A 26,623-nucleotide genomic window follows, 5' to 3' on the forward strand; every position below is an offset into this window, starting at 1 on the left:
ATTAAAAAGGCATTCCATATCTGGTAGGGCATTCCATGGTCTGAGTTTGGCTGGTAATCCAGGTGTCTTCCTGTGTGGGGGGCGCCACAGGTTGAGATTTATCCACTTGCAACAGAGAAGTTCGGAGACAGCCAAGGGCAGGCATCTGCTTGCGTCCCGCTGCTCGTGGGCACGGGAGCAGGAGAGTCTGGTGGGGATAAATCGCTCACCTGCGCTCAGGACGGGTAAGTCACAACACCTGAGGGTCTGGCTATGTGGTCTTGCTCTTGTTCACTGGTTTGCCTCCATTCATGATGGCAGACGCGCTTGTGCTTTTACTCGGCGTCACCCCAGCCTTCGGGACCGTTTCGCCCACGTCATGCAAAGATGGTTCTCGGTACATGGCAACTAGTGGCGGGAAGAGAGGAGGAGGGAAAGGAAATGTTGCCTGGTGACGTGCAGGAGAGGCCCACCCTGACACGCGGACCCCAGCAAGCAGCCCACCGCTCTTCCCAGAACGCACACAATTCTTCTGGTTTTAAGGCAGCAATTTCCAATGCACAAACAGGGGGCTTCACCTGCTCCACACGCTCTGGGTTATATTTGTCAAAGAGAAAAAATTAAATGGGACCTAATGGCCTTGACTTTAAGGGTGTGTGTGTGTGTGTGTGTGTACACAAGACTAATCCTGGTAGAGAAGGGAAAACACAGACTTCCCCTGCATACTACTATCAACACTTGAACTTCTTTCAATTATTATTATTTTTTTTTTGAGGTGAGGCATTCATGCCCTAGATCATTAAATTACTTTCGTCGCAAGTGGTTCAAAAGCAAAATAGTCACTCTTGTGATGACTTCAAAGCTAAACAAAGCAACCACAAAGAACTCCCTTTCCTTAAACCAGGGCCCTTCCAGAGAGCTCTGGTTGTATTTCTGAAGGCAACTGTGTGGCATTTATATTTTTATGCCTCATTTTGATACATTATTAAAATCTCATAATTGATGACATAGGGCAGAGGCATAGAACGGCAATATAGCAACTGAAGGAACTATGAAGGGTCTTGCAGCCTGTGTTAAGTGACTTGGCCAGGTAGTAAGAGGAACTAATCCACATCCTGGAAGCACATTTCAATCACTAACTCCCACTAGGAATGGAATGGGGAGGTAGTAGTTTCAAAGCATTGACTTTGATTATCTACAAAGTTCTGTAAGAGAGATGAATGCCCTAGAATATCAATCATTAACCAAATACTTAATCTATCCTAACATTTTCAATTCTATAATTTATAGTACGTATGGGTTTTGAGAATTTAAAATGAATTTTACTCTATATTAAGGCAGCTGTGATGACCTCTGTTTTTACAGTGCCCACACCCTTGTTTTGTTGGAGGAATTCGCTCTCCTAATTATTTGAAAACATGCTGAACAGCTCTTCCTTACACATACACTCAGCACTCACATAGCACAGTTCAGCCCAAGACTGCATGCCCACTTGAGGTTATGATACCACGCCAGTACACCCTCAGATATTTCCTATGGAATATACAAAATAACCGCTTTCCAAATTTTACCTTCTGGTTTTTATTACATTTACTCAGTCAAGAAGCAAGGTTTTAGTAATTTAGTCAATTTGATCTATATTCAAAATATAAAATCAGTGAAAAGACAAAGCAAGATGGAAATAAAACTCAGGTCTTTGTGGGGCTACCATGGACTGTTTTTAAATTGTGTAAATTGCATTTGAATATTGGCAAGTCTGATGGTACCAAAAATCCCTTGGAATTAACAAAGCCACATCATGGATATGTTAGTTGGGAAGAATTTAGAAATCTTTAACGTCCCAATTTCCCTATAATCTACCATGTAATGAGAATCATTCACTCACATTTTAAGACTTTGGAATAATTTTTTTCATTTTACAGATTGGACCTGGTGGTTAATTGTTTGGATTCCAAAGAATTGTTCAAGAAGTAAATTAAGAGTGACAGGAAGTCAATATCATTGAAATTATAAAGGTATTATTGGCAAACTAGAGTGGTTTTCTAAATTCAGGAAAACTGAAAGTTTACTGTCCCCTCATAGATCATGACAAATTGACAGCTCAACATTTCAAATTATCCTTATCATATTCCTCAATAGATAATATGGATTATAAAACTGAAGTGTGTTTTTTCCTTGATGACTAAGATTTTCCTGTAGTAATAAAAATAAAAATAAAAAATAAAATAAAGAAGAAAATCTTGCTTAAGGTATTTGATGCAGTTCCTTAAGATGTGTTCTTCTGCAGAAGAGTAAACAAAAGTATTTGAATAGAAAACACTTCTTCTAAAGTAAGGAAAGCAGGTTTTAGTCAGAAATTATTGCACTAGGGGAAAGAGACCTCAGCATAGAATTGGGCTTCATTCTGGAAACAGCATGGCCCAGGAGCAGGGGTGGGGTCAGTGGATGGAAATATTAATAGGAGAGGCATCAGGATAGGAAGGATTCTGATTAAACAGAACTCACAGGGGTCTAAACACTTTTTTTAAAAAAATATTTTTTAGTTGTGTTGGAGGTCAGGTGAGGGGGGAAGGTATCAAGAGTGGCCAGATAGTAAGGGTGGGAGATTCTCTCTGATGTAGCAAGAATCTTTATATAACTGGACAATGCAGGCCAGACACAAGGACATCAAGGTCAAGGCTTAGAGGCCAAACAGGAGCCCAACTAAACTTTAGTCAAGGAGAGTCTGTCAATAACCCTGTGAAGCCAGTAGAATTGTAGCATCAATTTTAGACCAATCAGTTTGAAGAAAAAGGAACAGAATTATTTCAAGTATAGACATTATGTGCTCTTTAAAAGCCAAACATTATTATGGGCTTTAAAACTAGAAATGAAAATGACACCAAACATCTCATATGATTTTTAAAAAATCAATCATTATAATATTTAAAAACCCACGGGATTGGAACTTTTCTTTTTAAAAAAATGCCAAGGGTCTTGAGAGCAATGTTAGAGATTTGCTTTGGCTTATCCCAGCCAGCAGAGGTCTTGGTCTTGCTATGACCTTATGAGGGACCATTGCCTTTCTGTGTGACCCTGGCTGGGCCTGGTGTTCTGGTTCCTTTAGTCCAGGTAGCTGTTTTTAGCAACCTGAGGGACCTTGACCAGAGGGAGTTTTGAGCTCTTTTGTCCTTTCTCATTTATTCCTTTAGAAAACACTTTTGAATAGTCTCAAATCAATATTTTTTGTAATTCTCAAATAAATTACATAGATAAAAGTAAATGACCCTTCTGACATAATCATTAATGAAAAAGGTACAGAAGTTTTTAACTAATTAACAAAACTTCATAGCCTGTGCCTTCGATCTGATCAAAGTAAATGAGAAGTGAAGGTTCCATTGTATGTAGGTGAATGAAGATAGATTATTTTCAGAAAGGAAAAACAATTTAGTAAATGAATAATAATTTATGCAGTTTGGAAGAAAATAATGTAACATCAACAAATTCTATCTTTAAGAGTCAATTATTATTACTTTATTTTCTGTAATTATAATAATTCACCAGTAGGTAATTACCTCCACCTGGATAATATCAAAATGGGCAATGCTTTTGATTCCATATGCAAAATTTATTTTTCTAATATACTATCATTATAGAATTGTAATACTATCATTGATTTTATTTTTTTTCAATTAATTAGTTAAAACTACTCAGAAATTAGAATAATCAGGCAGGGAGGATTTGCAACATGGAAAAATAAATGTCACACACACACACACATGTGCACAAAAAAAACATAAGCTCTACCAATGAATTGCACACCTAACCTCACAAATCAAAATGAGCAACTTAAGTAGTCATTTGTGCTATCATCATCTAGATCAACACAAAGAGCATTTTCAACACTCCAGGAAGGTTCCTTGCAGCCTGGCTGAGGTCTGACTTTGCAATGTAAGAAGGAAGTGGATAGGGAAAATGCATACACAGCACTCACCTTCCAATGGCTTGGGTAGAAAATGAGCTGCTGGTTTGGTTTTCTTTACTCTGTTCCCTTTCATAGCTTGCCCTTCCTTATTTAATCCCAAAAACCAGGCTCTACCAGATTCCTGTTGTCTGTATAGCATGGATGAGTAGATTACATAATAGTTTTCAAAAACAGATTCTTTAAACTTGCATTCAGGTGTAAAAAGTTCCTGTGGAGAGAAAAGGAGAAGAAAGTTAGAGGAAGGAACTAAACTTCACTGTGTTTTCAATTTAATCTCCCCAAACTCATCCAACATGGTAGAAGTGTCTGCCCTATGGCAAGGATTCCTAGATACACCTTTTCCTCCCATGAGAATTGTTTGCATGTTGTTTTCAATACAAATGAATTGAAAAGATCTGATACTATTGTGAATACATACAGTATTTACAGGCAAAACTATGGATGTCCTTTATTTAATAATAGAAGATGTGAGCAAATTCAATATTTTCACTAAAGGAGTAGTTCAAAAACAGGGAGATTATAGTAGCATCATATATTCACAATAAAGTGAACAAAAATAAATACATACTTAAGACACTGTATAATGATTGACATATTTTCATGGACATGATCATCTGATACTCCTAATTGTGGCCAGTTGTTCCTTGGAGCTCAGTGTTGTAAGGTGGTGTATTTTCCCTACAAAGAAACAAACTGAACCAAAATTATGACAATCAGCTGTCACACAGGTTGTCACCGGAGCTATTGTTGTATGACCAGTTGAAGCCAGGAGTCATGTTAGCTGGTCACAGTGACAAGAGCTGAAAATTATTACCTAGTTCCAGGGTTTACAACCCTTGCCTTCCACTTGGCCCTCCACTAAATTCCCTTTGGAACTCTTGAAGGTAAACATCAAAAGCTGCCCTGATTGAAAACCACCTAATATCTTTGAAAAGTATACAGAGTGTTAAATTACATTAGGCTCAATGTCATAATGTACATAGATCGATGCACAGCATAAAGTTTGATAATTTATGATTATCATTAATATAAAAAATATTCACAGATGATTCTATATACTTATAAGCATTTTTATTTTAGAATGAATGGTAATGAATATACTGACATGCATGTTTATAAAATATATAAAGTTGCAAACTCCATGCATTTCTGATAGACCTCTATTAAATATAACCTCAAAATTCAAACTTCCTAGTTACAGAACATGGAAGACACTTAACCAGTTTTTGTAGCTATTTTTAAATAGTCTTAGCATTGTGTTATTGTATAAATATATAAACTACAGATGCAAACAGAGTTGTACTGTCACTGATCTTTTTAAAATTATAACTGAACTTAAGAAATATATATAAGGTTTAATTTCACTTTAATAGATTTTACCATTGCAGAAATAACCTTAGTTTTTCTTCCAAAAATATATTCTTATAAGCATTCTTTAGGAGCTAAAAAATAGAATCTTTAAGAGTTGAATTTATGCTAACTGTTATAAGGGATATCTCATAATTGCATATAGAAATTTTCTTTTTCCGTGTTTCCCCCAAGAGTGTGAATTATCAGATTGTGTCGTTATTAGGATATAATTTATTTGGAGTTCTTCATAACTTTAACCAATTCACTGAGCGTAATAGATTCCAAGGGAAATAGACTTTGTTAATGACCAATGCTTTTTAGGACAAAGGTGACAGATACAGTGATCAACTGATGAGATTAAAATAGTTGGAAGACAGGGTTAGCCCCCTCCCACAGGAATTTGCATAAATCTCCATTTCTCATTTCTTCTAGGTGATGTTACCTCAGGTTCAAATAAAATCCCATCCAAACAAATGTCTTGGCCTTGCACTAAATTTCACTTCTCCAAATATCCTTCTGTTGGTTCTCTCACTCATCAGTGAGAATCTTACTGAGTCAGTGTCCAAGCTCTCCCTCAGAGGAAAATTGACAAAATAGTGCATGTTCACACATGAGTGGTGAGGAAAATAAAATAAAATGGAATGCAATAAATCTAACCTGTCCTAAGAGACTAACAAACATACCATGTTGGTGGAAACTAAGCCTTGGACAGATAAGTTAGACTTTGACATGCCACTTGTTTTATTTTTGTTTTTTTTTAATGAAGACATGGCAAGGCATCTAAGCTTAGGATCTACTAGTTAAAATCTGTTTCAAAACCAGCCATGAGTGGGATGGTAAAGGTGACCTGGTGGTCACTCAGTAGAGGCCAGGGGAGCTACAGTCAGGAGAGGGATGGTAAAGGCTGACCTGGTGGTCACTCAGTGGAGGCCAGGGGAGCTGGCATTTACTTTCTGGTACATGAAGTTCCTGGCCAGGGACTGACTCATGTCAGTGAGGGATCACTGATTCCTATCCTTCACAGACACTAGGGTCTCTAGCTTTGAAAATGTAGACCCACAGGGTAGTCTAACTCTCATTCTTATCTAATCACACCCAGAGTAATGTGCAAAACATGGTGGGTTCTGCTTGCACCCTCAGCAAATTAGGAAGGCACTGTCTCTACACTGAACTGACCAAATTAAAGGTAAAAGTGAATGAAGACTCTTCATGGGGAAGAAGTAGTTTATTCCCAGTAGAAACCTTAAGGTCTTCTGATACTACATCTTTTCAAATGTACACCTGCGTGTTAGGACTTTGAGAAAGTTGATTCCACAATACGGTTTTGTGAGCTGTGCCTGTGACTTCACAGCTATGTGATTCTCTTATCTTTAAATGAGAATTACTGCTTTCATAATGATGGTGGAGACTGGTTGATACATTTTCAGCCATCTCTATATCCCTGAATAAATCATTACAACACACACACACACACACACTCAACATTCAAAGATATTTTTGTCTGATACATTTTCTCAAGACTTTTCAAGAATCTAATCTGTTCCTAAAACATTCTCAGGAGAAGTGACATAATTAATGAAAGTTGAGGTCATTTATTGTTTTTTGGTTTTGTATGTCACACACACATGCACACACACACACACACACACATGCACTTTCAGTATGTAAATGGAATCTTCAGAGTTCAACCCTGATCCAACTCCTTACTGACCACATGTCCTTGGGGAAATTGCTTAATCTCTTTGGGCTTCAGTTTACTTATCCCTAAAATGAGGACAAAAAGCATAGACTAATAAGGAAATTGGAAGGACTGGATAAATTAATACACATTAGAAGAGCACTCGGCATATGGTAAGCACTTGATAATTATTCTAAAATAAATTCTCTATTACTTATGGTTAAGAAAAATATACTCCGTACCAGTTATTTCAATTCTATTAAGATTTCAGGGGCTGGGGATGTGGCTCAAGCGGTAATGCGTTCGCCTGGCATGCGTGGGGCGCTGGGTTCGATCCTCAGCACCACATAAAAATAAAAATAAAGATGTTTTATCCACCGAAAAACTGAAAAGTAAATATTAAAAAAATTCTCTCTCTCTCTTAAAAAAAAAAGATTTCAGCAAATCAAAATTAATCTAAATCATTAGTCACAACTGCAGGTTAATCATTCATCTCAGCCAGGCATGTTGGCACATGCCTATAACCCCAGCAACACAGAGGTTGAGGCAGGAGGATTGCAAGTTTAAGGCCTACCTCAGCAACTTAGTGAAACCCTGCCTCAAAAAATAAATAAATAAATAAATAAATAAAAAGGCTGGGGATGTAACTCAGTGAACTCTGTGGTAATGTGTCCTGGGTTTAATTCCAGTAACAACAACAACAACAACAAAAATTCAGACCAAAACCCAATAACAAACAAACAAAAAAGAAGTAAAATAAAAAAAAATGATAGTACAATGCAATCTTTGTTATGGTAGACTTGTGTTTAAAATACTACAGTGACTATAGGTGGAGTAAATGGTCTCCTGAAAGATAACTGGTAGTGAATGCTGAGCTGCTGTTTGGCAGCTGGTCAGCCATGTATTGGGTGAGCGGGAAAGGACAAGGAAGAGTGACTAAAGACCACAGGGAGCCTTATCTGACAAGCCAGCCCCTGGAAGAGGGGGGCCTGGCTAGTCAGAGCATGCCCCAGCCACAATCACTCCCATCCCCCTTAAGGAAAACTACTGTTTGGAGATCTTGCTGCACCCTACCAGGTAATACGGACCCTTCCTTACCACGGAAACTATGTCACAATCCCCAATCACTCTGGCAACCAAAACATCAAGACCCTCACAAAGAAATCTTGATGAGGTCTATTCAAAGGGTGACAAAGTGATTGAGGGGCTGAGGCCAAAACTGGGGGACTCGATTTTCTTAAAATTTCTGACTCCATAAGCATGGCTATCAAAGCCTCCATGCAGTTCCTAGGCTGCAGGTTACCTTGTTTCTCTCTTGACCTCCAGGAACTTTCTTTTTAAAAGCACTTGACCTCCAGCCTTGTCTGTCTTAAGTCAACAGGACATGTGACATTTCTGAGCAAACAACCTGTTACTTGTAGGAGAAATGCAGATCCCCAAAAAGCTGAGAAGGACACAATCTACCCCCAAAAGGGGAACTTTTGTGACCCTTACACAGACCAGATCCTAGAACTCAGAGAGGTAAAGATGACTTCCCCCTAACCATAAAATCTGCAAGAACAGATTCCACTGAGAACTCATCAACATGGGCCAAAGTGATCTAGCTCATTCACAGTGGGGACATGAAAGTCTGATGTCATCCTGCTGCCAAAAATCAAGAGGTGAATTTAGGCAGGATTCTGGAAACTTCCCTGGGGCCCCCAATAAAACTGATGGGCAGAAGGGGTGTGCTGTCCTCCTCCTCTCTGCAAAGACATACTCTCTCCCTTGAGATCATCCCTTTTTCCTATTCCTATCTTCTCATAAATTCATGCCTGCTGTTCTGAGCAACGTGTCTGAGATCTTTCTGGCATGATCATAAGAACCAGTGAAGAGAGAGGACCTCCACGGATGCACAGTTCTGCATTAGGTCTCTGCCCTGTAATGGCACATTTGGAGAACTATGATTAGTTTACACTGAGGCATTGTGGGGCAAACTGGTACATGATGTGGATGGGAAGGCGGGTTGGAGAAATGTGATTAAAGGGTGTTGTACATTGATAAACAAATGAGACCTCTTGTAAGTGGGAGAAAGAATTACTGAACAAGCAAGGCAATAATCACAAGGCCTTATTAGTATCTTTTAAATGCAAATCTGTTCACATGTGGAGGATGGTTTTAAGAAGTTAATGACACTTTAACACTGATGTGTTGATTTCCAGTCTCTTGCAAAGTGAACTAGAAAGTTATTTGCAGAATAAGCTTATGTGTGTGTTCAATTTAGTAGTACTAACATAATATATATATATATATATATATATATATATATATATATATATATATATATATATATATATATATATATATATATATAATCAAGAGCACAAGTAAAGGAGAAGTACTATCAGAATCACAGTAAGGTAGCTGGGACCAAAAGAGAAAGACAATATGTTGTAAAAATTAAGAGAGAAAATCTTTGCTTTTCCTTGATGCTAATTTCTAAAAGGTGTTTCCTTAGAAAGGACCTGTAAAAGTTTCATTTATCAACATAAAAAAGTGTTCTTGATAGTAGATACCATAATAGTTTTGTGTTTGAATCCTACAATATGCTTTAGGGAGACAGAAGGCATTGAAAAAGTCCAATAAGTGGAACCTGAAATAATTGAAATTGATGAGATCCTCAGGAATTATGCACACCATTGGTCATGAACTCAAATGTGTGTGATGACCAGGCAAACACAGGAGTGAAGCAAGCTGGCATCACCATTATGAGAACAAATGGCTCCCGGCTCAGGGTCTGTACAGGGGAGAACAAGAGACTGATGCAAACAGTCCAGGAGTGACTGGTTGCAACGTGAAAATAAAAGCCTTAGACCTTTGGTAGATTCAATTTTTCAAAGTAAGAAATACAGGTTTCCACATAAGATCTCCTTTTAATGGTGGCGATTAATTCTTTTTTTTTTTCCTGATTAATTCTTAAACTTTTTTGTCTTCTTCAATATTGAGTGGGACAAGGTGCTGAGATGAAACCTGTGGGCCTCCAGATTGAGACGTCCAATGGAGAGTGCAAGAAATGAACTAAAAGTAAGGGACCCCCAAGTCCTTACCAATGCCGCTCTAATCTGATTTATGGCTTTCATACAGTTGGCTAATATGATGATTGTGACAGTGAAACTCTCTAAAACTGGCAGTGATAATATGAGAATGCTTATTTAAATTTGGGCTTAAATATAAACTCTTTGGGGCTGCCAAAATGAGATAGATAAGGAATTTGATGTGTCTTTTCCTCATCTTGCCTGCCTATATTTAGAACCACCACCACCTCAACAACAAAACCAACAACAGTTCAGCTCCAACAGAAGCTTAAGTATTAATTTGCACCATTGCCAATGTAAATCATCAAATCAGAGACGAGAAAAATGCTTCAATTAGAACAGAAATTTCGTATCTCCTTTTAGATTGTGGTTGGTTTTGAAATGGAAGCACCATCTGTGGGGTACTTACTATCTTAACAGTAGCAAAGAATTCCTCTGCTCAGGGAAATGTCTTTGTTTAGGGAACAGCCTGATGGGCCACTTGCAGGTGCAAAGACAGGCTTCTGCCTTCAGAAAGAAAGGATCAGGGGGAGGAAAGAGGGGACCCTGTTCCCCAACACCTAAGAAATGAATTGACCCAGATGGTTTGCCAGAATCACAACCTCGGAACTTAAAGTGACCCTAAGTATCTAACCTAGTGGGCAGGTAAACTGGAGTCTTCAGGCCAAACACAGCCCCCACTTGTTTTTGTAAATATGGTTTTATTGGAAAACAGGCACTGATAATTCCCCCAAATCTTGGGTTCTTTTTCCCCAGAGTGGAGCCAGTAATGACACTTGAGAACAACTGGATGAAGTGACAAGCCTCCTCTATTCAATGGCAAGTGACGAGGGAAACCCGGAGTCTCTGTTCTCCGAATATGACCCCCACCCGGATTAAGCAGAAAGAGTAAGATTATTTAGACTTACAGGGTGGGGAGGGACCCACAAGCAGACAAATGGGCGGGAAATTGATGATTTTACCAGGAAGGCCTCACTCTGTTAGGTAGTGGTTAGCAATAAGTTGTGAAATGTGAACCAATAACATGGTTATTGGTTATTATCAGTGCCTGTTTTCCAATAAAACCATATTTACAAAAACAAGTGGGAGCAGGGTCTCGGGGGTTCTTTGACTTGCTTTTAATGAACCATCAAGTGAATTGGAGACCCAAAACAGGTATACTAACCCTGAGAACACCAGGTGGAAACAAAGGGAGCCAATTAAGAAATAAGTCAACAAGGAAAGATCGAGGGGGCTATTTCCTGATAGGGTTAACTGGGGTCATTGTACAGTTAGGGCTTATGGCCATGGGCTTCTCCATGTGTATCAGAGGGAAAGTTCTTCAGTAGCACAGGCCATAAAGGGAAGTCTTATCTAGCACCTGCATAAATATAGGATTGACTTGTAGATGAAGCCCCCCCCTGAATGGGTTGCTCTCCAACTCTGTGATGACAAACTAGGGTGAAAAATTCCACTACGAAGGGAAGGAGTTGAACACCTGATTGGTGGAAAGTGCAGAAGGGGGACCCCAGTTCCCTTGGTAAACATCAGACAGTAATAAATTTGGAAGCAGATCTCTTTGTTGTTCTCTGCTCAGTGACATCCCACCCTCTCTCTCTGGAGAGAGAGTATTCTTTGCTGGAGCCTTATTTTACTTTCACCCATAATAAAATACTCTTGCTTGTCTTTTTGTGTTTGATTTTAAATTTTCTTTCATATGGACACAAAACCCGAGGTTTGGAGCATTAGCTCCCCATACCCCTGTGACAACTCTGGCTACAAGACCTCTCTGTGTCCTGTTATTGACCACATATGGCAAGTTACGGGGGTTGTAAGCTATCATTCTGGAAATTGCAAACTGTCATTTCAGAAGCAGGAGAGTTTTAGTGTGGAGATATATTAAAATAATGCTTGAAGGATGAGGGATGGTCAAGAAGGCTTCCAGGTTAGACCAGCTTAATTTTACTGAGCCCAGAATCCAATTCACAGACCCCTGTACTGTATGTCATGTTTTCCTATGGAGTCCAAACGCCTCACCTCTGAGGTAGATCAGGCATCCTCAGTACATGTCTGATCATGCAAGAAGAAGGGGAACAGGCATGTCTAGGAAGAGCCTCCGTACTTGATTGCGTATGGTCTAAGACCAAATCGTGCTACAAAGTTCAGAGTAGCAGAGGCAGAGGTCCTATTGTCAGGTCGCTGCTCAGCCATGAATGAGCGAGCCAAGAAAGGGCAAGGAGGGGCGACGGAAGACCACAGGGAGCCTCTGACAAGCAAGCACCTGGGAGATGGGGACCTGGATGTCCAAACTTCCCCCAGCCACAGATACATCCCCATAAGGAAACGTTACTTTCAAGATCATGTCACACCCTAGTTGGTGGCCTGAATCTTTCCTGTCACCTAAACTATGTCACAAGCCTCAATTGCCACAGCAAGCAAAACATCAAGACCTTGACAGAGAAAGCTTGCTGAGGGGGGTTCAAAGGTAGTAAACCAAGTAAGGGGGCAGGACATTGGAACACAAATAGGGGTGCTAAGTGTCCTTGAGATCCCAGACTCTCTGAGTGCCATACCATCTCTTCAAGGTGGTCAGTGCGGGTCCTGAGCTATCGGTCAAAAGTCAAAAAGAGGACCTGGGAGGGCCCCGAAAATTTCCTTGGGAGCCCCCCAAACTTGGAGGGCAGGAGAGGCATGCCATCTGCTCTTCCATCTGACAGGATCCTCTCTCTCCCTTGAGAGTGTCTCCTTTCCCTTTTCCTATCCCTTCTAATAAACTTATGCTAGTTACTCCGAGTGACACGTCTGAAATCTTTCTGAGCTTTTACAAGAACCGTTCGGGGAGGCCCTCCTCAGCTGCTTCAGGTTCATTAATCCCCACAGGGCCTAAATGGACCTTTGCTAGAAAAGTGTGCTGATCCTGGTTTAAGGTAAGTTCAAGGACTTTCCACCCGAGGTAATTGGTACAGGGGCAGTCAATCCATCACCCAACCCCGAAGGAGCTCAGTTTCCCACCTTAAACTTAGATTGCACGCATTTTTGTGTACCCAGTGATTTGCACTCTGAACAAGACTTTTCATTCAAGTTTGATCCTTGTAAAAGTCTTTGTGTTTTTCTATGAGTCTGGGCTCCCAATAAGAATACTCAGTATCCCATAAGTTCCATTTAGTTAATTGTGTCATCTGGGTGGGATCTATGACTAAATGAAAATTGTGTTTGTTCCTGTTTCTGAGTTGGCCCATCAATGACCTGTGCCAGAGTCATTCTGATGAAGTTACAGCATTTTCAGAACACAAGCAATTCCAAAATAGATGAAAAAGAGAAGAGAGAAATGATATTAGACATACAGTAGCAAGTAGCACATAGTAAATACACGTTAAGTAAAATCTATGAATATTTTACTGACTTCTATATTTTTACAGTCATCAAAAAACCCCAGTCTCCTTCCACCAACAATCCAGTAATGTTTCTGATTCTGGATTTCTACTTAGAGGAGTTTTTCATCTGAAGAGTAAGCAGTGGGAGAGACAAGAAGTCTTGGATTCTAAATTCTTATTTAAAAGATATTAAGTCACATGAATATTTTGTAAACATGAAATAAGAGAAGTGAAAAATAATTTTACAAAATATAAATTGAGTGTAACTTATGAGTCAAAAAGTGCAATTCATGCTAATTGTTATCATGAACAAGGTTGTTATTTAATTATTCTTAGCAAGTTTCAACTTAATTAGACACACTTTAGATGGAAATTCTAATGATTCATTTAATCTGAATTCTCAGTTGCTTTTCTTCCCTTCTCTAATTTTTGGAGTTATGGTCCACTGGAGGTTAACCTGAGGTCAGAGGAAGAACTCAACCTTCTTCCTCTTCCATGGTTTTAAAATCAATTATATCTTTTAAAGGTACTGTTCTGACTCTACTCAGTTCTTTAAAAGGATGAGCAGAGTGCTCTTGAGATCACTTATAAAGAAAAAACAACCTGACCTTATAGAAAGATTTCAGGCAGGAAGTTGGAAACAGAAGACATTTGTAGATAAAACTCAAAAAGAAGACAATTAAGTTTGCATACATTTTATTTATCTGAAATTCTATATAATCAAAAATTTATAGTATTTGGCTGGGATTAATGCCTACAGGGAAAAATTAATAGATCATTTGTGTGTACTTTAAACAAGTATATAATTACATATGCATTAAGGAGACAGCTTTGATTTGATAACAGGAGTCAGTGAATTTAAGTATATTCTCACTAACAAAGCAATCTCCACAAATACTTATATTTACAGGGCCAAATGCTGTTAACTTAAGTAGTTTCCAAGGAAACATAATTGCAAATGAAAGCATTTTCACCAGTAAAGATGTTGCATTAGAGATGAACACATCTTTAAATATAATAATATACTAAATATTATATTTTATTTTAGGTTTATCATGTTATCCTTAAATATTTTATAATTTATTTTAATTACTAAATATTGATTGACTTAATGTTTCATTAACTTAATATAAACATTTATGATATGTTTTAAACATGCATTAAAAAGTAAATATATTAAATATAAATATATTAAAGTGTGGTATTCAGGGACTAGTAGCAATGCAGAATTCCAGGTCCACTCCAGACCCATTTGCATCCAGCAGAATTTACATTTTTATAAGATCCTGGATTGTACCAGTATCTACATTAAGGCTTAAGAAGTATTGGCATATGTTCTCATTACCATATAGAACAAATTAATAAAAGCTCACAACATTTTGAAAAAATTTCATTTAAGTTGGCATTAGGCATAAGTGTGCTACCCATTTGTTAACATCCATACAAAATTTATAAAAACAAGAGAATGGGAACAAAAATCTGAAGTATTTACGGCGTATCTATGAGTGAGAGATTTTAAATTTATAAATAAAAATATGTCCCAACTGGTTCTATAATGTTAAATCTGTTTCTCTAGAATATAGACATGTATAAATTCCTAAAATTATAATTCTTATAACATGAGCAGATGGTACCATTGCTATAAATATTAGCAAAAAATATTGCAAATTAAATACATTTAAGGAAGTATTGAGATAACGTGTATCATCCCCACAGACTTGTCAGAATTCAACAGTAAATGCCTCCACATTAGTAATAATGAGGATAATTATCTTAGCATGGAAATCGTGTTCACTTTTATATCAGGTCTTGTTCTACACATTTTCCATAATCCACTAGTTTAATCTTTGCTGTGTCTTAAGGTAGTAGTTCTAATTCCCCATTTTAGATATGAAGCAGCTGAGACACTGAGGGGTTAAGTGACTTGCCCACATGCATTCATCTGAGCAAGATAAATGTAATTATTTTTTAAATCTTCTCACTTATCATGCTATTTATGATTGAGAGAACTTACTTTTGGGAGATGTGATTAATTGCAAAATTGACCCCAGTGCTTCATCCATTTCTCCAAATCAATAACCTTTAGCATGCAGTGGGCCCAGTCCTGTCCTTGTGAGCCAAGATGGAGGAACTGAAGTCTTAACAAGTGTGTGTGTGATGGTCCTTGTCCTCTCCAGGATGGCTGAGGATGGAGAAAGTGGGGCACAACCAAGGGCCCCCGACAAAGACAAGGTCTTCAGCGACACCCAGCTAGGTCCCACCTGATCTCAGGTGCCCAAGTAATGAACACTTACTGTCATGCCAGGTTTTGTGGCCATTGCTATTATCACTGAGTCACTTGATCATCAGTACAGATAATTAGTAATCCAACTAAATGGCTCATTCAACTAAGCACTATTGATATTGTCTAAACACTTTGGGGTGGAAAAACCTCTCACATTTATGATTTTTCTTATTAAAGTCAAGTAAGAAATTTTAAATCTATATATAAAAATATGCCCCAACTGGTTCTATAATGTTAAATCTGTTTCTCTAGAATATAGACAAGTTTTCATCAAGTTTTCCCTCCACTTAACCTGCTGAATCATATTTTAATTCTGTTCCTCCAGCTCACATCTCTGTCTTTGTGCTTATTTCTTCATGATGCATCTACAAGCTCATTTTGCTTTCTCTTCTTTATACCTCATTTTAAACTAGACTTTTCCATTACACTTTACTATATTAACCACAGGCACCATGGATGATGTCTCCTAATAAAATCATATCCCATCTAAACCGTGGGTATGTATACATAAAAAAAGAAACAAAACAGGTGAATCAAAAAGTAACTTTATTAAAGTGCAAACATTCACAGACAAATAAAGGAATGATGAGTAGGTTCCACAAACTCCTAAAATAGCACATTGATCAAGTAATAATACTTTCTTTTGAGGCTTATGATTTCCGAAGGCCACTGGCATTTGTTTTATTTGATCCAATAACGCTGTTGAAAGGCCCTAGAATGGAAAGCAACACCATGGTCCTCCTAGAGGATGATTCTGCATCTCAGAGGGCACAATGGTTTAGGCAACAGACAGAGACACTGTCACTTTTCCCACACCGTACATCACCTGCGTCATTCTGCTGTGTGGTAAATATTCATGAAGATGATGGTGTTGAAAATGTGAACCAAATGAAAAGGGCCTCATTTTTTCCAGAGTATCAAATCAATCATTTTCTTGGATTAAAAGAGAATTAAGTATCTGATAAACATCACCAAGAATGTGGAATACAGAGGAAGTCCACTGAAGTGTTATAATGAAATCCTAAGGATTTTTTTCCTTTTGATTTTGCTTTATTAGTGAGAAACATATCAACCATGATTCCCCGGGTTCTGGTAACAACTTGTTTGATATTTCTAAAGGTTAACATGAAAGGATAAACATCAAAGGCTGATGAGAGAGGCTAGGAAAGTAAGAAGAGAGGCAATACATTCTGGGGGAAAAGAGCCATTGGGAAGCAGAGAATGTCCACCTCCAGGTCAAATAACTCCCGCTAGGACAAAGCTGAAGCCCTTCAAGTTCACTTGGCCAAAGATTTAATTCTCTCCAAATTAGCACTGAATTATTTTCATATTGTGGTAGGACACTTTGCAGGAATGAAGGAATGATATCATCTTACTTTCTAGGTTGTTGGTTGAGAGTATGAGACTACAAAATGGGAAGAATCATAATTATTAAAAAATTGGTAAATAAACTCTACCATTACAAATACTAACTTTTCAGTGCTAGATATTGGAAAATAAATTGGAAAATCTGAGAACTGTGAACACATAGGAACAACCTTCTACTTATTCTAAAATTATGACATCTAAAATTCATATATTCATTTACCAGGTAAGTATATTTGGTGAAGTTCTAGCATTTTCCAGGGCTGGTCTTGAGATATTGTAATGGGCGTACGTTGATACAGTCCATCCTCTCTTGGAGCATATAGATTAGTGAGGGAGACCAAGGTTTACACCAATGATCATATTATTACAAAATAAGACAAGTTCTCCCAAGAAAAGGAATGATTTCTGTGAGCACACATAGACATGCCCAACCTAGCTAGTTGGTAAAGGAAAATATTAAACTCTGAGACAAGATTTGAAACATCAGTGTTCATTAACAGCATGAAGAATATTCCTGGAAAGGGTGGTGTCCTGTCCAAAGCTCCCGAGGCAGGGACAGGACATTTAAAGGCAAAAATCAGTGAAATGAGAATGCGGAGTGTGAAGATGAGAGCAGTAATAATGAAAGTTCTGTGCCAGCCATGAGCCAATGAGGCGATCATTGGAGTGTCTTGGGCTTTGCTTAAAAGCAAGGGGAAGCCATTAAATCTTTTCAGATGGAAACATGTACAATCAGGTACAAGCTCAGAAAGAGCACTCTTGACTAAGTGTGAAGAATAGAAAGGAAGGTGGCAGGTAGGATACAAGACATGGGTTTGTCTTCTGCAAAACCAGCCGAGAGGGAATGGTCATGTGGGGCATCGGGAGTGGAGATGGGAGAATGCTGGACTGGAGAGACACGTGAGAGTTTGGAGAAATATTTGAGAGGTCAAACAGTCGGTGTTGACTGCCTGCACATAGCAGTGAAGGGGAAGGAGTGTCAACACCACGTGCAGGTCTCCAGCTTGTGGGACTGCATGGCATTTGGGATGTGTTCACTGCTGCTTCTGAAAGGTCAAGCACTGCAGCTTGTACGCTCAGGCAAAATAAAGCTGAAGTGTACAACATAAGTGGGCCTCTGTGTTCTGTCCTTTTACGAAATATCATTTCAAATCTCTGTAGAGTAATTGTCTGCAATGTTGTTTATGTTTTTTTTTAGAGGTAGAATTGGGATTCTCAATTCCAGATTACTTTTGAAACCTAGGCATTCCTAGAACAAGGACAAATAACAGTGGAGGAAATGTCAGCTGCAGGACAAAGAAATTGAAATAAGATCAGAAAGAATGGTTCCTCAAAAATATATCTACACACACACACATATACACACAGACACACTTTTTTTTTTTCAACACCAGAGATTCAACCCAGGGATGCACTACCACTGAACTATATCCCAGATGTTTTTATTTTTTATTTTGAAATAGGGTTGCCAAGACTGGCCTTGAACTTGACATTCTTCTGCCTCAACCTCTGAGTTGCTGGGAATCACAGCAATGTACCATGGCATTCTGCTAAACCATACTCATTATGGTTTTATCTAAAGAACAAAGCTACAGTCTGTAAACAGTACTTTCAGAACACTACCAAAACATAGGAAGAGTATAGCTATTATAGATTTCTGAGTGGAGGACAGAAATCTTGAAAAATCCTTCTTTGCTAGAAGTTTACTATGGTAGGAAACCATCAGCTTACTAACAGCAGGTAGTAAATATAAACATAAATTTTACTAAGAAGGAAATGGGCCTGTTACTAGTCACTGAATTGGTTAAACACCAAGAAAATATCCCCCCGCACAAATTGCCATAGGAAGTAAAATTTTTGGTTTCTCCAAGATAATTTTTAAGGTGCATTGCTTTTTACTGATATCAAAAGCAAAAGTTTAGAGGTAGAATCCCAAGAACTTGATTCTTTGATCACTTTTATTTAGCCACCAATCATGAATTCACCTAACTCTTTAAAAGAATGATTGTTATTTTCACATTTTATTACAGTAAAAAAAAAAATCCATCAGTCCACCCTCCTGCCTAATGGATACACATTGATCCTATACTTGCTACGTGTAAATTTCCAGATGGAATCTCATAAACTTTCAGATTTGGTTTCATAAATTAGCTATTCCGTTTACTTGATGAATCCAATTTGCTGCTGCAACTAAAAAGGCCAACTAATAGTCAGGCCCTCTGAGGGGGAAAATGGAAAATCAGTTGTAAGTGTCAGCACACCTTGTTACACAGCCTCTATGCCAAGTCCCTGGTGACTGAGTAGTCCCCAGGGCTCTATACTTGTAAGTATAATATAAACATATAGAGAAAACAACTGCATCAATTAAGGAGTCAGGAAGTGCTTGGAATTTGAGACCAATCAATAGGAACTGTTTCCTTGAAGTCATCCAGAGAGAAGAGACAAGAGGGAAAGTTGCAGGTGAAGACCCAGTGATCCCTAGGCCTGGGTAGATCTGAGTGTGGGGCAGGCTTTGTTTACATGTGCGAGTGTTCTTCAGAATCCCCTGTTCAGTTAGTGGTCAGCTCCTATAGTGAAAATATTTTGAACATTGATAATAAAACACTCAACACATTTTTTAAAAAGATTAAATATTTGGAAACTAAATAGACATGTTTTTTTTTCCCACCTTGGCATCTTACTAACAATGATCTTGATTTAACCTCTAAAATAAAATTCTTGTGTGTATGGAATTACTGGATTTGGTCATAATGAGAAATTTTGGGTGCAAAGTTCCCACTCAATCTGTGTTAGGATTAAGAGAATCGTAAGTCTAGCAGAACTCATGTTCCTGTGAAAAAGATGTGTAGGGTGAATTCTGACCTATTTATGGCAGAATTTTACAATAGGGACAGTAGGCCTCTTGTTTAAAGAGATGAATTTAAGGTATTTCTTGCTTTCTAGAAGGTACTATAAATGGAATATGTTACCACCATGAAAATTGTGCTAGTTGTGTTTGGTTCATTTGTAATGGAATATAAAGGAAAAACTGAACAGGGATGAATCCCTGGTTTTTGAGGAAGTAGTAGAGAAGGCAACCATCTCTTTAAGACAGTTGAAAAGTAATTTAAAAAATCATTTTTCTCTTGACTTTACACTGTCTGAGATGGAAAGTTCAAATGAAGGAAACATGGATAACAGAGCAACATTTATGTTCTGCCCATATTTTGGAGTTTGGTGTTCTATTGCAAGAGAAATAATGAACACGTATCTGTATATATTTTAACCACATGCTTATTAAAAAGTTCTAAAATATCCATGCTATTGTGTTAAAAATTGAACCACAATTAAAGAGAACTTCCATTCATGTATAAATATGTGTACAATTGAATTGTCTTTATTTAAGTTAGAGAAGTCTATTTGAATATAGTATTAGTCTTAATATTATTTATAAATATAATGTATGTTTTAGAAAACTAAAGCAGAAACAAATGTTTATTCTTATAAAATAGAGATTCAAAGATCCTAAGAAAATACAATATTGCAAAATTAGAATGATTCTGTAACTCTAGCCATTGACATGGTTGAGGATTAATTACACAATGTTTGATAATCATTCATATTTTATTACATTATTAAAATTCACAAAAGGAACTTAAATGTCTAGCATCTTGATTTGATCAGGGACTTACATGTGACTATTGTGTGTGTGTGTGTGTGTGTGTGTATGTTGAGAGTACCATGCTGCAGCCTGGTCATAAATCCTTATAACAATTCTGTAGGTCTGGATCCAATGGAGGGCTTGTCTGTTTTAGGAGCTGTGACCAATTAATTCATATACCTCCTGGCACACAATCACAAGTCTACTATCTTCATGCTCTATACTACAGAGATCCCCTACTTCCCTTCCCAGCCTCTAAAAATTGTTGTCCATCCTATTTCCTTGATTTATTTTTAGCATAATTAATAATATTCCATTAGAAATAGAAAATTAATGCATAAAATCTTAATAGGAAACATTTAAAGAATAGATTTTCTTGTTGGCTGTATGCATTACATAGAACACCAATGCTATGAGTACTTTTAGTAAGGAGATATATACCTTTTTTTTTAAGAGCTGTTTTAGATTCACAGCAAAATTGAGCATAAAGGACCAAGAGTTCCCATATGGTCTTAGCCCCCACAGCCGCATCATCCTTCACTATCAACATCCCCCACCAGAGTGACACACACTTTAAAACTGATGAGCCAACACTGACACATCAGTACTATCCAAAGTCTGTGGTTTGCATTAAGGCTCATTCTGGTGTTGTGAAATATATGATGTGTGTCCACCATTATCTCACCATACAAAATAACTGCATTGCCCCCAAATCCACTGTGTTCCAACCACCTATCTAATCCACTGGTCAACAGTGACCTTTTTACTCTCTCCATCATTTTGCCTTTTCTAGAATTCCATATAGTGGGAATCACAATTTGTCTCTGCAGACTGACCTCTTTCATTGAGTAATATCCAATCAAGTTTCCTCCATGTTTTTTTCAGGTTGTGATAGCTCATTAGTAGATAGTATTGTAGGCATAGAAGGTTTGGAGGAATTTTTAAATGAAGATAGATTTGATCAGATCTTGAAAAATAAAGCTTATATGGAGAGAATAGTGGAGTGTGTTTTAAGTGGGTTTCATGGTGAGAACCAAGTATGGATTGGAACTTTGAGAAAATATTTAAGGGAACAGTGACTAAAACAATTTCCCTAGGCAGTGTCCACAAGATTGTAGGCTAAGGTAGAGGTGGAGGAGAAGATGAGCTTGACCTGATCTATTGACAGTGTCCTACAAAGAAAGCATTGGGAAGAAAGACCGATTAGGTGGAAATGTACAGGATGCATGAAGGAGAAAATAAGGCCAGGGAATAGTGCATGGTATTTGAATGTGGCAGAAATAAATGCTTATTAATTGTTCTGCTATTTAAAATCTTTCACTCTGCAATTAAAAATTTCACTCTGGTCTCCTCTGAGCTCAATGCTTTGTGTGAGAACTTGATGTTCTCTATGTGAAAACTGTCCTTAGAATCTTAGCAGACTGTTCTCATGTGGCTGATGTTACTTGTTTGGAAAATCCATATGACTTTTGTACAATTTTCTACTTTCGTAAGCACAGGCACTAATGCATAACCATTAACTGCAGGAATTGGGTTCTGCTCAAAGGGATATTGACTTAAGAGTGACACTTTCAGAGGCAATGATGTATAAGGTTTGGTAGAGACCAAAACCTACGCCCCAAGTCACCAGGCAACATTGTCTCTGTTTGCCTGCTTAGACAATCTTTGTTCTCAGAAGAGACTCAAACTCTCTCTAGTTCAGTGGCGCTTTCCCCAGAACAATGTTAGTAATCATGGAATGCTGTATGCAATTTCAATATATTCATATCCCCCCAGAGAGTTCAGTTCAGCACCATTGCTCTGAGTGACTCAGTAAATAGATGAGGAAAATGATTTTCTCTTCTCCTGCTTCCTTTTAGGAAGAAGGAAACTTGACTGTGTTCCCAGAAGAGAGTCTGTGTGATGATAAGTACGAGGCAGGCAAGAATACAGGAAGGGGCTAGGTGCCCAAGCCAGGAGTCCTTGATTGACCATTTAATTTTTAAGCAGTCAGTACTGTTCCTGTGGCCTGGGTTGTCCCTCTCATGGCCCTTAAAATTACATAAACACCCTCTCTTGCCATAATTCTGTTACATTTTATAAACTTTATTATATTCTGAAAACTAGCAATAATTATCGCAAGAAACAGAAATATGCATCTACTCACTCTTAGAAAGAAAGCATTTTAGAATGGAAAATATGTTTTGTCCCGGGTAGACTGTCTAATTTGTGATATTTGCCTCCAGGTAGGTAACTGAAGTTCCTGCAGTGTGTAAAGCATTTTGTGCAAATTCTCAATGCCACTAATAATAGAGGCTCTTGCCTATGAGATAATGGGCCCCAGGTAAAACATAGATGAATACTTGAAGAACAAAGAAATCCAAAGGAAGTCTATGGAAAGGTGATTTAAAGAGTGAGCCCTGCTAAGGGCGTGACAGATGGTGAGAAAGAATTTCTTTCATCCAGACTTTATATTCATTTAGCAAATTTTTCTAGGGTACCCATCAAGAGGCAGGCTTTACAAAAGGTGTCAGAAATTCAGGAGTGAAAAGATATAACTTGTTACCCTCAAGGAAGTTTTGTTTAACTGAAAACATTGACCTTGAAGACAGAAAGAAAATGTTAGCTAGTATGACCATTTAAAATTTTTACATGGATATAATTTATTACTTTTTTTAAGTGCCAACTCTTTCCTTCCATATGCCCAGGGAAAAGTCAAGACATCAGATAGACTATTAAGCCTACATGGGCCTGTGAGCGAGAAAAGGACAAGAATGCACCCTAATCACCAAGAAATATTGAAACTATAATGAAATATCTATCCATTAAGATGGCTATGATCAATTAAACAAAAATAACGTGTTCTAGCAAGTATGTGGAGAAATTATAATCATTGCTCATTGTTTGTGAGTTTGCAAAATGTTGTAGCCACTATGGAAAACAGTATAGAAATACCTCAAAAGAACTAAAAATAAAACTATCATATGAAGGAGCAATTAATTCCATTTATGGTTATCTAGCTAAGGCTATTGAAAGTAGGGTATTGAAGATATATTTGAGCACCCATGTTTATGACAGCATTATTCATAATATCCAAGAAGCAGAAGCAACCAAATGTCCGTGAATGGATCAATGAATCAACAAAATATAGAATATACATACAATGGGGTATAATTCACTTTAAAAAAGAAGGGAATTCTGATATATTCTACAACATGAATAAAACTTGAGGACATTGAAATACATGAAAGAAGCCAGTTATAAAAACACAAATGCTATATCATTTAATCTATGACTATGAGGTATCTAAAGGAGTCAAAATATGAAAAAAGAATTGCATTATGTTTTCCACCACAATTAAATTTTTTAAATACTTGAAAGAAACAAGCCTTATCCTGTCTCCACAATGTGCAGCATCCCATGGGTTATCTTCATATGTGTTAGGGTAAGGGAACATATTTGACTTTTTACTTTGTAAATATGTGTAACAAGGAGTTGTGTGGTTCAGCAAATATTGTATCTGAGAACATTTGTCAATTTTCAAAGCACGGTTTGCCTTCCCTTACTTCATATTAGTATTTTAAAATTCAGTTCCACTAAGAGTTCCCTACCAGAGTTTTAAAACAACTACAAACTATTGTGAACTAATTCAAGAGGTGACTACTGAAGCTGGTGTCTGCTGTGGACTGAACATTTATGTCCCCCCAAATTTCATATTCGGATCTAATTCTCGATGTGCTTGGAGGTGATAAGGCCATGAAGATGGATCCCTCCTAAATGGGATTTGTGCCCTTATAATAAGCCAAAGGGACAAGAATTCTCCCCTCCCACCCAATGAGGACATGGCAAGGAGGCACTGCATATGAACTGCAAAGCCCTCAGCAGACACCTCATCTGCCAGCCACTTGATCTTGGGCTTCTCAGCCTCCAGAATGGAGGTCAGGTTATGTCATTCTGTCATACAGCAGCTAAATACCATGACAGGTCAAACAAGATGTAGAAATCTGTATGCTTATCCTGGCTTCAGCAGCCCAGCACACAATTGCCAGTGTAAAGATTCCAGACCTACTGCTGGAGTTCCTGACTATCCTTCACTGCATATGCATGCAGAATGGTAAATGCAGGAGAAACTGACAATTTTTCATCAAAAATGAAAATAAACTTCAAGTTACAATTTTTAAAAACAAAAATTATCTTATGTACACAAACACATTATGAGGAAAGGTTCAGATTTGGAGGAATGGATGTCATTCGTTCATTTTCAGTTGGAGAAGTCTTTGTGCAGAAAACAAGAAGATTTTGAAAAACAGGAGTTATAGCGTATGTGGCTATGTGATGCAAAAAGAGAAATCAATGGAAACAAGGATGAGAACTGACTGTGGGCCAGGGGAATTGGAGTCAGCAGCAGGAAATTCTGGGAGGGAGGTCAACAGCACTGACTAGGAAATAGGAGATGGTCCTGCAACTGGTGAGGGCTGGAGGGGAGAAGTCAGAGGAGGGAAGCATGGAGACTACAGAAAGGAATTGTAAAGGTCCTTCCCAAGTGTATCCAAGGAAGTCAGTGAGAAATCAGCCAGTTTTGGTCTTTCCAGAAAAAGCACACTGAAAGGAGAGGTTGGTTGTAGGGCACAAAAATGTTCTTTGAGGAGTAAGCTGAAGTCTATGATTGGGTACCACAATTTTATTTAATCATTTCATTTAAAGACCACATTTGTGCTTAAATTTCTTTTAACTTTGAGTTCAATGTTCTGAACCAAGTGTAATCTAAGCCAGTCATTTTGTATGAGAGAGAAAATGGACACACTGAGATTCTCCAGTAAGGAAACAGACAGATCTCTAATGGCAGAACATTTGCCTAGGAGAACTAAAGTACAGCATGGGTCAGCAAGGTTGATATTGTGGATATGGGATGAACATTGTAAATGTGAAACTTGTGAGTAGCTTCAGGAGTATTGAACTTATGAGGAACAACGAGGAAGCCTGGTTTTGTTTCCGTTTTTCAATGATAACTAATTCATTCCCTTATTGACAAGTATTTTTGTCTATTCTGTGCGAGTCTTGTTTGCTTGAGTTGGAAAGTCTGTTAAGGTATCCCTGGCCCCTAGGTGTTTCCTTTCATCAAAGGAGATAAGTGACCTATGATCAGTCAAAATACAGTTCTTCTCATGACACTCTGGAGATATTAGAGCAGGAGTCCAGAGAGAATGACTACTTTTGCGTAGGAGAAGAAAAGAAGCTTCTAAAAAGTGATCCTATTTATCTTGATCTTAAATGGTGAGTGGGAGTTTGGCAGGTGAAGAGGAAAGAGAATGCCATTAGATCTGGGGAAAAAAGAAAACAGCTGAGCTAGAAGTCTCGGCCTAGACCAGTGAATTGCCTCCATGTGGTCAACTGAGAATGGAAAGCAAAAAACGATATTGGGTGTGCTAGGGAGTTGTGACTTTCTAATAAAGATAAGCCCCAGAGACTTTCAAGCAGAGGTGACAAGATGAGATTAGCATTTTAAAGATCATATGATCCTGATATCTTGCTCCTTGATATTTCTCCAAAAGAGTTGAGAATTTATATATACACGAAAATGCGCACGTGAATGTTTATAGTGATTTTGTTCATGATAGCCAACACTTGGAGGAAACCAAGATGATCTTCATGAGGTGAATGTATGAACAACAATAACAAAAATACAGCAAAGGAGCATTTTTCAGTGATAAAGATGAGTTATAGAGCCACACACAAAACAATAAAATTTTAGTATTACTAAATGAAAGAAGCCGGTCCAAAAAGTCTACATGATTCCAACCACACAACATTCTAGAAAAGGCAAAATATGAAGACAGAGAAACCATTGGTGGTGGGGGTGGCTGAGTGGGGCAATGCAGAACTGGGGATGAGCGGGGGGTACCTGGGGGATTGTTAAGGCTGTGATGGAGGCTGTAGAGGTGCATTGTGATTGT

The 26,623-nt window shown here is 37.9% G+C and overlaps 1 protein-coding gene across 3 annotated transcripts in view; it reads right to left on the reverse strand.

Annotated features, from left to right (window-relative positions):
- Window positions 1-250: 250 nt before the first annotated feature.
- Fgf14 (fibroblast growth factor 14) overlaps window positions 251-26,623 on the reverse strand; it is a 633,194-nt gene continuing 606,821 nt past the window's right edge. For all 3 annotated transcript variants that reach the window (XM_027938888.2, XM_027938886.2, XM_027938887.2), the window contains 2 exons: window positions 3,953-4,151; window positions 251-387 (listed from right to left, as the gene is read on the reverse strand). In XM_027938888.2, the coding sequence (XP_027794689.1) occupies window positions 251-387; window positions 3,953-4,151 (336 nt within the window). The remainder of the gene's footprint in view (window positions 388-3,952; window positions 4,152-26,623) is intronic.

This window comes from Marmota flaviventris, chromosome 4 (assembly GCF_047511675.1).
Source record: "Marmota flaviventris isolate mMarFla1 chromosome 4, mMarFla1.hap1, whole genome shotgun sequence".
NCBI lineage: Eukaryota > Metazoa > Chordata > Mammalia > Rodentia > Sciuridae > Marmota > Marmota flaviventris.